This window comes from Ooceraea biroi, chromosome 12, assembly GCF_003672135.1.
Source record: "Ooceraea biroi isolate clonal line C1 chromosome 12, Obir_v5.4, whole genome shotgun sequence".
Classification (NCBI taxonomy): Eukaryota; Metazoa; Arthropoda; class Insecta; order Hymenoptera; family Formicidae; genus Ooceraea; species Ooceraea biroi.
The window spans coordinates 10,724,742-10,734,876 of record NC_039517.1 but is presented as its reverse complement, the minus strand read 5'-3'; the positions used below and the strand labels follow the sequence as shown (position 1 = coordinate 10,734,876).

At 39.7% G+C, this 10,135-nt stretch overlaps 2 protein-coding genes across 3 annotated transcripts; one reads left to right on the top strand and one right to left on the bottom strand.

Moving 5' to 3' along the window:
- Positions 1-779: 779 nt before the first annotated feature.
- Positions 780-2,520, bottom strand: LOC105279429 (nicastrin-like). Of its 2 annotated transcripts, none has more exons than XM_026974162.1 (4): positions 2,090-2,520; positions 1,637-2,014; positions 1,220-1,412; positions 780-925 (listed from the first exon to the last, which is right to left on the bottom strand). In XM_026974162.1, exons 1-2 carry the CDS (start codon positions 2,416-2,418, stop codon positions 1,912-1,914), a joined length of 432 nt encoding a protein of 143 aa, XP_026829963.1. In that variant the 5' UTR covers positions 2,419-2,520; the 3' UTR covers positions 780-925; positions 1,220-1,412; positions 1,637-1,911. The 2 variants fall into 2 exon arrangements, with proteins under 2 accessions (XP_026829963.1, XP_026829962.1); XM_026974161.1 differs by having other exon boundaries at positions 1,662-2,014.
- A 1,910-nt stretch (positions 2,521-4,430) lies between these two features.
- On the top strand, positions 4,431-5,387 carry LOC113563135. The gene has a single exon (XM_026974347.1). The coding sequence runs from the start codon at positions 4,431-4,433 to the stop codon at positions 5,385-5,387; it is 957 nt and encodes a 318-aa protein (XP_026830148.1).
- The last annotated feature ends 4,748 nt before the right edge of the window (positions 5,388-10,135 follow it).

Sequence of the window (10,135 nt, the reverse complement as noted above, 5' to 3'; positions counted from 1 at the left end):
CCGTGTACATCAAGCTGTAAGATGTTAAGTAAGATATTTCATGATAATAAACGCCATGACGCTTGCATTATTTCTTTGTTTTATTCTTATCATAGTTATATATATAGTTATATTATTATATATAATACTATTTATTAATTCTGCGTTTATATATGTATATATTCCTACATCGTATTCGTCCCACGTTTTAATGAAGAGCAATACAGCATTGTATTTTGTAAACTTAAAGCTATCGGCAACAGAGCCTAAATTTTAATTACCATTTATAAATATTTTAATTGTTTCTAGATCTAGATAATAAAACAAACTCGGTTAGAGAAATAAAAAAACAATGTATTTTTACACATTACAGATTTTAACAATTTGCATGTTTACTAACAAATTTATATCATTATTGAAATTTGTTCTTTAATAATCTCGCATGCACGCACACGTATACGTGAAATGCTGTTAAAATGATGGAGTGTTTTATTGTCCGTTTTTTTTAATACATATTTTTAATTAATAATTTGGAAAAATGCAAAGAAATATATTTACACTAAAGTCCGTTTTAGACTATGCAATATATTATAATATATTGCGCTAGATTTGACGCAATTTCTTGAGCAAATTTTTGCTGCAAGAATTGCTTGCCGTTGATTGCATAGTCTAAAACGAGCTTAAGATATTAAAAACGTATCACTTATTTTCACAATTGAACGTGATGTATGAAAAACGATAAATAACGATAAATAAAGTAACCGCAATGGCAATGATACGCGTGTAACACTATTTGAATATTTTGAATTAAATTATAGATTGTCGGAGGGCGCACCACACATACAGTTAAAGGCTAGTTATTGGAACATCCTGATCTTGGTGATGATGATCCAACCTGGTCATTGATATGTGGTCTGCGGCATGTTCCTAGCAATCGACGGTTCTCCTGTAACAAAATTATATCATTAATAAAACAATCTAATAGGGTTCATCTCCTGTTAAATTTCCGTGGGACAAAGTTATTCAATGCAATGTCTGTTTATTATGTTTACTATTGTTTGGGATTAGATGTTTAGGAGAAATTAGAATAGAATTCACGTTGTCGATCATATGTTCTACTTGCTAAATTAATATTATTCTTATAATAAAAGTTTCTCAAACACATTTTGTGAATAACCTGTGGCTTTTTCATCATGATTTTCTATATCATGATTCTTATTATATTACGTTATATACGAACCTCGAATTAAATAACACATCAGCTCGGTTATTAATAAACCACACCAATATGATTAAGGTGCCGGCAACCAGACTACCCAAGATCATGCTGAAACGTTCTGTCGCTGCTGATGGTTTAAGAAACATTCTAACGCTCAACGTTGGCCATATGGACTCTGTCTACATAGAGTACACATCAGACTTCATATTATATCCTAAAAATGAGAAACCATTATTCAAGAGAATCTTTCAGAAAACATGCAATGCACAAGTAGTTAACGCATAACTTAAGCTGGAGACACAATGCGAGGCGATAGCGATAGGAACAGGGAATAACCAATCGCGTTGCTCGATTTGGTATCCGTACTCAAATCGTGTAACGCGATTGGTTATTCCCTGTTCCTATCGCTATCGCCTCGCATTGTGTCTCCAGCTTTACCGTCGATGATAAATGCCGGACTCACAGCTGTACTATAATTGACGGTTGAGTTTATGCATATTTCTGTAAAATTGTATCCACCCATCCATGTGAGGCGGTTTTTGTGACAAGTCGTTTCATTCATGTCGCTGAGTTTCTTGCCAGTCAGCAAGGCTAGAAGCTGTCCAGTTAACGTCGTCACGACATTGGGCGCTCGGTGCACACCGACGTACAGTGGCAAAATCTGATTGATCAATTTAGCACCAGATGTCGAGGCTGCATGAAACCGAGTGCATTTAGCACTTTGGATGTAGCAATATAACATTTCTGCGACGAGATCTTCCAGCGGTATCGGCAGATCGGCAGACTGCGGCGCTGACTCGCCCGTCACTATCATTTCTAAAACATGATACACGAAAATCTTAATAATGAAAAATGCATAAAACGTATGTCGAAATCGAACAGATTGTATACCTATTAAAACCAAGATTTTCCCCGTCGTCCAAGATACTGTTGTAGTATCGATTTAAAAATTTTTTTCCATGATTGGTTATAACAACAGTCGTTAGACTGGGCCTCGCCTCCAGAAAACTTTGCACAGATGTAGGTGGTACGCTATCATCTAGAATCAATGCATTCAACACTTTACTCAAACGATCTGTGGTATCATCTTTACTGCTGCTATGGAGAACTATTTTCCCTTTGCCCAGTTGGCCGAACTCGATCACACTCTTGATATCATCCAACTTCAGATTAATCCCACCGAGAGCGTTAAAATTGGTCTGCTTCATATTGTAGATCATACGACTTGATCTTATGTAATCAAATGCCTTTCCTTAAAAGGATAACTTTTTAAAACAGGCCATCGATAAACCATATGGATTACGTGTGCAACATCAACTCTCAATACCATAGAAGGGAAACTGTCAATAGAATTTCAGGGAACAGTGGCGCCTTTTTCTTTTAACATGAACTAAAATCTATATTCCGGCTAATTACCGAGTAATAAACATTTAATTACAATTAACTGAGGGACTCACAAACCTTTTTAATCATACTTCAGTACTCTACAAACAAAATACAAACGATTCCATACAAAAATATCGTTTGAAGTTATTTCGGCTAATCTGTTTCGGCTAAATACGTTAAGCAAAAGTAATTAATTAATTACAATTAACTGAGGGACTCACAAACCTTTTTAATCACACTGCATTACTCTTCAAACGAAATACAAACAATTGCATATAGCAGTTCCTTAAAATTACGTTCAATTCCGGTCAAGTGTATACGAATGACGTATGCGCGTACCGTACTTTAGGGGTGTTTTCATGCGTAACGCGTTACCGATGAGCGGTGTGCGCCGAAACGAGAGCGGTATCGCGAATCTGGACGATGCAACGGGTCCCGGTACTTATTGGGTAGCGTACGCAAAGAGGGGAGACCACGTGATATATTTTGACAGTTTTGGTGATCTCCGGCCACCGAGGGAACTGGTGCAATATTTCGGACGTAACGCGGTGAAGATTCGGTACAATCGAACGTCCTATCAAACTTACGATCAGAGCATCTGCAGACAATTGTGTCTAAGGTTTCTCCGAACGGTCGACGATCAGTATGAATTTAAAGCCTAACGAGGTGCCGTGAATATTCAGTATTCGGTGGGCGGTTTTTCCATCATGTCGCTGACACTCACGCTGACCGGGAGGAACAGCGTCCTCGCGGTAAACTACTTTCCCGCCATAGATTTGAGCGACGGTGATTACGAGCTCGGTCTAATGGACTTTAAGACTTATCATACGATACCGAACGTGAACGCTTCGAACAATAAGTTTTACTTTGACGAAGACGACACGGAGATTACGATTCCCGAAGGATCGTACGAAGTGCGAGACATAATTGAGTTTTTGAAACGTGCAATATCAGAGGAATGGGACGTGGTTGATACCAGCGGCGAATACCCGATAGTGTTCCGCGCTAATCGTAATACGATGAGAAGCGAGATCAAATGCGCCTACAGAATAAATTTCAAAAAACCAAACAATATTGGCTCACTGCTGGGATTCTCATCGCAACGGATATTGCAACCGGGAGAATGGCACGAATCGGACACGTCGATCAACATTTTCAACGTGAACATTATCCGCGTAGAGTGTAACGTGACCGCGGGTGCGTATAGCAACGGCGAGCGCGTGCACACGATACACGAATTTTCGCCGAGCGTGGCATCGGGATATAAGATATCGGAAAGGCCGAGACAGATCATTTACCTGCCAATCATCGTACGGTGCATTACGGATCTGACGATACGCGTCGTCGATCAGGCCGGCCGATTGCTCGACTTTCGTGGAGAAGAGATCACCGTCAGATTGCACGTGCGACGCCGATAACGTGTATGAGATGCTCGTATTGAGCGGAGCGAAGCAACCGAGCGATAACACAATCTTTACGAGACCGACAGCGTCAACATTCGATAACAGCCGGTCATCCCGTTGCAACAAGGAGAGGCTCACAGCATCGAACGTTGACTTTTTGAGATCTTTGGGATTCGCGGTACGCAATATCTAAAATGACCGAGATCCTCAACATCGGGGACGAGCCGATCTTCGACGGTCGCATCGTCAAGATCGAGACTCACACGTACAATCCGTTCGCCAACACGACGTTCGGACACAGCGACGAGATAAGAATACCCATACAGCAATAGGATCTGTACACGCTACCACATGAAAGTTTTCTGTACATCGAGGGCAAATTCACGGTGCAGAACAGACTCGACGGCAAGATTCCAAGGCTGGGAAATAACTGCGCGGCGTTCATGTTCGACGAGATTCGCTACGAACTTGACGGTGTGGAGATTGATCTCAACAGAAACGTTGACATAACCAGCACGCTCAAAAACTATACGACGTTATCACCCGATAAAGCTCTAATCCTGACCAATGCCGGGTGGGACATTGCGTATCATCATGTAGTGGAGGGAGATTTCAACTTTTGCGTGCCTCTCAACATGCTGCTAGGCTTTTGTGAGGATTACAAACGCGTGGTGATCAACGCTCGTCACGAGTTGATTCTGATACGATCGCGCAACGACAACAATTGTGTCCAGGTGGATGCGGTAGTGCAGCCACGGATCGACATATTCAAGATACACTGGCGAATACCGCACGTGCTGTTGGATGAAGTCACTAAGCTATCGATGCTGCGCACCTTGGAGAGTGGACGATACCTCAGCATGGGGTTCCGATCGTGGGACCTGTACGAGTATCCACTGTTTCAGAGCACGACCAAGCACTCGTGGGCCATTAAGACCGCGTCGCAACTTGAGAAGCCGCAATACGTAATCTTCGCGTTGCAGACTGGACGAAAAAATGTACCGAACGAAGACATTACCATATTCAACGACTGCAAACTAACCAACATGAAACTGTATCTGAATTCGGAATGTTATCCGTACGACGACATGAATTTGGATTTCGACAGAGACAGATACGCTATCCTTTACGAGATGTTCTCGCGTTTCCGTAAGGCGTATTATGGATGTGATTGCGACGAGACGTTCCTGACCACTATCAATTTCCTTATTCGCGGACCTTTCGTGGTTATCGATTGTTCGCGACAGAACGAATCAGTCAAGAGCGCAACCGTGGACATGCGATTGGAATTTGATTGCAAGGAGAACGTACCGGATAATACGACGGCCTACTGTCTCATCATACACGATTGCGTGGTCGAATACAGCCCGTTGACCAACGTTGTGCGCAGAATCACCTAAGTGTGGCAACATTGAGAACCTCGTTATATAAAAAAAAAACATCCGCGATACAGTGAGAACGCTTATAATCGTCCTCTCGACGCGTTGTAATAACGATGTCCATACCGACGTTCGTGGATCTGCAAGGTTTTATCATCGGTGGAAACTTCGTCGCGAAAGAGGTTGCCGTGCTGCGAAATGGATATATTCTCTCTCACTGTATCTTTGGACCCTGCGTACCATGGTACGGTCTCACCAAGGCGGAGAGACGCCATGCGTCCTGGCTGATGACGAATCATCACGGACTACAATGGAACGATGGAACGGTTCCGTACAACAGAACTAAGGATCTGATTACAAAGGCGGTAGCGGACGAGGCGTCATATACCGTCGTGTACGTCAAGGGACGCGAGAAACGCGAATGGCTGCGGAATCTGCTCCTGGATGACGACCTGGATATCTACATCGAAACTATCGATACGCACTACGAAGATATACCATCTTTGAATAAGCTGGACGTTATGCATACTTTGCGTTGTAACAAACATGTAACCAATTGTGCTTTGCAAAATGTATTCAAACTGTTTAATTGGTGGTCCTACCATATGAAATAAAATATGTTTTTTTATGAAACACAATTCTTCTTATTTCCCCTCTCCCCTCTCCCGTGAGATTTTATCGGTTGCGTTGCATGGATTCCATACCTTATACGTAAGCAGCGCTGACATCGGCGCTTGAAAAAATTTATTCCCCCTCCCCTCTCCTTATAAGTGGTTGAAGCATCGAACACGTTCGTGCATGTTCAGTATTGCGTCACCCCATATTCCATACTTTATACGTACGCAGCGCTGACATCGGCGCTTAAAAACGTTTAATCTCCCCCCCCCCCTCTCCTTATAATTGGTTGAAGCATTGAACACGTTTGTGCGTGCAAAACCTACCCAGCAGCAGCAGCAATGTACTCCGCTGAGGGAAGCAGCATGAACTATTACGTTCCGTTTCAGGACGCTCCACCGAAGCAATGTACCAGGTACGTTTATGAATTTTCCTCTTTGTCTTATACTTTTGATTTTTTTTAACTATTCTTACCTATTTTTGTTTGTGCTCTTAGCGTTTTACTCACGCGTCGTGCAGTTCGCATACTGGGCAGGAGATACGCGCTGACGGCTACGGGATATAAGTACCTAGACATCGGCATCAACGTCGGTCCACCGAGCTACGTCGAGATCGCGATAGGCGATCATTGGGGAAACGAGCTGATCCTGTCTCTCGAAACGTGGAAGGGACTCGACGAACAACGATGGGACATTCAGAACCGTCTCTGCAAGGATGCTCGCGGCCGTCCTATCACCGTTGGACCGTTGACGGTGCGATTCAGTGCGACGAACGATACCAAACTCGTGTGTCTGGATTCCGACGTACGGTTGATGATGACCGAATCCACGTTCCTCACCATGATTAACCTGGACCGCTGCATTGAGCTGACGTACGCTCACCAGGAAGGTTAGCCAACTCGGAAATTCAGAAAATTCTGAAACTTTGTGTGCATATAGAGTAGTTTATCCGTAACATAAAACTATTTTTTTTTCATGCTGAATTACAATTCAAGGGGGTGAAATCACCCCTTGAAGAAAAACGTAGGTATTTCTATTTTGCGAAATAACTGCTAAACGGTGAGATATATAAAAAAGTTTATACAAAAGTTGCATCTCTTTTATATGTCTACAAAGCTGTGTACGGATAAGTATCGAAAAACTAATGCTTTTCTATTTACCCCCTCCACCACCCCTTAAAATTGAATTTTTTTACTTCGTAAATTTACGTCAAAGTACTTCTCCCTGACCTCTTTTCATACGTCGTAATCAATTTATGTCTGTTATAGTAAAAAAAATAAAATAAAATAAAAACCTTAAAAGAAAAACTCCGATTCTCAATTCCGCGCGTTTTAGCAGTTTAATTATTAAAATGATTTTTAAAAGTAATATTTAAATTTCTCGTACCGTTGATTTTATAATAGCCTCTTGGTTAATGCGGAAAACAGAAATAAAATGTTTGTTAAAATAATATTCACAACTGTTTATTAAAGCAACTGTATATATGATATAAAAATATAAATCACACGGGATAAGTCGATAAGGCGATAAATGGAGTTTTGCACTATCGCGATCCATTGGAACGTCTTTCCTCGCATTTTTATTAGATTATTTTGTAAACCGCACGATAAATAAGATGTTGCATTTTGACATTAAATGACGCAGATTCATATTGATGCACCGATAACCTTGTCGAACTTTCCGATTTACACAAAAAATGCGGATTGATTCTACAGATTACATATTACATATTGTGTGATTGATTCTTGACTTATTGTTAATATATATTAGTAAGATGTTCTGTAACGATATAATGATGTCACAATATTTAAATCATAATTTATATCAATTTCAATCATTGTTCGCTTATTTTAACAAGGTAGTTTGTACCTATTTTCAACGAATGTATTAATTGATTTTATTAATCCTCATATATATACATTTGCATTCGTACATTCGTTTTTTGTACATTCTTTATGGTTTACTTATACATTGAAAATGTTATTAATCGAGTACAACAATACAAGTGTTAGTAGTAACAAATACAGTAAAATTTTCTAATTGATACAGTAATGATATTCTTCGTAATAATGTTTAAAATAGAAATATTAGTACACGCTCTATTGTTTAATTATACATTACAATAGTTATATTAGTGCAAAATGATAGATATACTAAAAATTACGGATTGTAATTGGTACAGTAATGATATTCTTCATAAAAGTGTTTAAAACAGAGATAGTCGCCACACCATGCACAGCGTATAAAAGCGGCCATCCCACAAATACTACATTTGGGTATATTCTTTTCATTTTTGAAGTAACACAAATCTACAGGATTTTGAAATTCGGCAGGATGCGTTTCTACATATCCGCTTTTATACCAAGCATATTGAAACAGGTTTTTAAATCTAGGTGAAGAAAACTGATTATGGGTTAGTGATTGCAATTTATTTCATTACGGGAGTGTAGATTAACATCTCTCTTCAAGAATTACATTATCCGAAAATGTTCGCACAAACTTTTTCCAAACCCGGAATCCGAACACATCTAAAGGCTGAATCATTCCCGTTGTCTTTTTTGGAATGGTTAAAAATTGTACCTCTTTGTCTTGTGGAATGTCAACTGCTCTAGTTGTCTTGGGCAGTGTCCGTCCATGAATGAGTAACATGCTTTTACGGCCAGTATTCGGTAGATACACTTCGCTGAACCAAGTTTTGAAATGTTCAGACGTGAGTTTTCCTGATTTTGAAGCTTGGATGTAAATGTTAACTGGACGGAAAAGAGTTTCTTCCCCCCTCGGGCCAAATGTTCCCGTAGACTCCTTCAAAACTATGTATAGTGGTAAAAGAAGACGTCCACTTGCTGAAATAATAGGCATTATAGTATAACTGTGTGTTGTAGAAGATACTGATTGAATCATTGCTTCAACTGTTTTTACTCCTGATTTCGTCAATGTTCGCCTAGAATGTATTTCAAGCTTGAAACCACTCTCGTCTGCATTATAAATTTCTTCAACTCCAAAAACTGGAATGTTTGACTTTACGTTTGAAACAAACGATTTTGCGATATCTTGTAAGTTGCTAATATCTTGAAGCGTAAATTGCGTCCTGAATGTTGTTATCTTGCGTGAAACAATTCTGTGCACATTCTTGAATTTTCAAATCCACCATTTACTTGCCTTGAATTCAGGTAGGTCCACTTGCTCCTTTGCCTCCAAAGCCCATAATCTTAAATTCATGTCATGAACAATAAATTTTCTATCACATGCTTCTTCAAACTTTTGCAGTATATATTCCGTAATAAATGTAAATTTATCTGCATTTGTTCACCTTTTTCTACACTTGCTTCCCATCTGTATAGCTGCTGTAAGGATTTAACCTTATGAAAACTATTCTGTACGCTAGTTAATGTCCGACGTGCCTTCTTTCCGCTTTTCCAAAACTCTACGGCCTTTCTCTTATAACTCAAGTCGACCTTCCCATCTTCATCATCGACAATACATTCTTCATATTCAAAACTGTCTTCTTCTTCTTTTTCTGCAGGCGTAATGTATTCTACAATTTGTGCTCCATGGGGTTCTGATGGATCAGCAAAATCAAGCACGTAATCATATTCAAACGATGAACGTACGTCTTGCAAATTTTGTAGAATATCACGAATTTCATTATGCACTTCAATTTCAAAAGGCGTTATAGGTGTCTGTGTTATACTCGCAATTTAAAATGTAGTCGCTAACATGTTTATTATGTTCGCAACATTAACCGGCGTCATTTTCTATCAGGCAAACTTTTCAACAGAATGCTGATTCCTGTCGTAAATGAGATTGGAAAGTAATACTTCCTCGGGCATATTTATATGAATCGAAAACCGCGATTACATAAACTTATTCACCGAAAAAATGTTGGAAAAAAGATTATAAGTTGCACCATTTTCCTCATTTGCGATAGTAGTCCAAGCTATGCACCAACTTATCTAATTTTTCATGTGGTTTGCAAAACGGATAGACACATCCATATTACGTAAATCGGAAAGTTCGACAAGGTTATCGGTGCATCAATATGAATCTGCGTCATTTAATGTCAAAATGCAACATCTTATTTATCGTGCGGTTTACAAAATAATCTAATAAAAATGCGAGGAAAGACGTTCCAATGAATCGCGATAGTGCAAAACT

What these genes read in the sequence shown, in the direction of transcription:
- LOC105279429 (XM_026974162.1), bottom strand. Translation starts at nt 2,418, where the DNA reads ATGATCTACAATATGAAGCAGACCAATTTTAACGCTCTCGGTGGGATT. An exon ending in GAAAATCTTGGTTTTAATAG is followed by an intron (nt 2,015 to 2,089) that starts GTATACAATCTG and finishes ATCATGTTTTAG; the next exon opens with AAATGATAGTGACGGGCGAG.
- LOC113563135 (XM_026974347.1), top strand. Translation starts at nt 4,431, where the DNA reads ATGTTCGACGAGATTCGCTACGAACTTGACGGTGTGGAGATTGATCTC.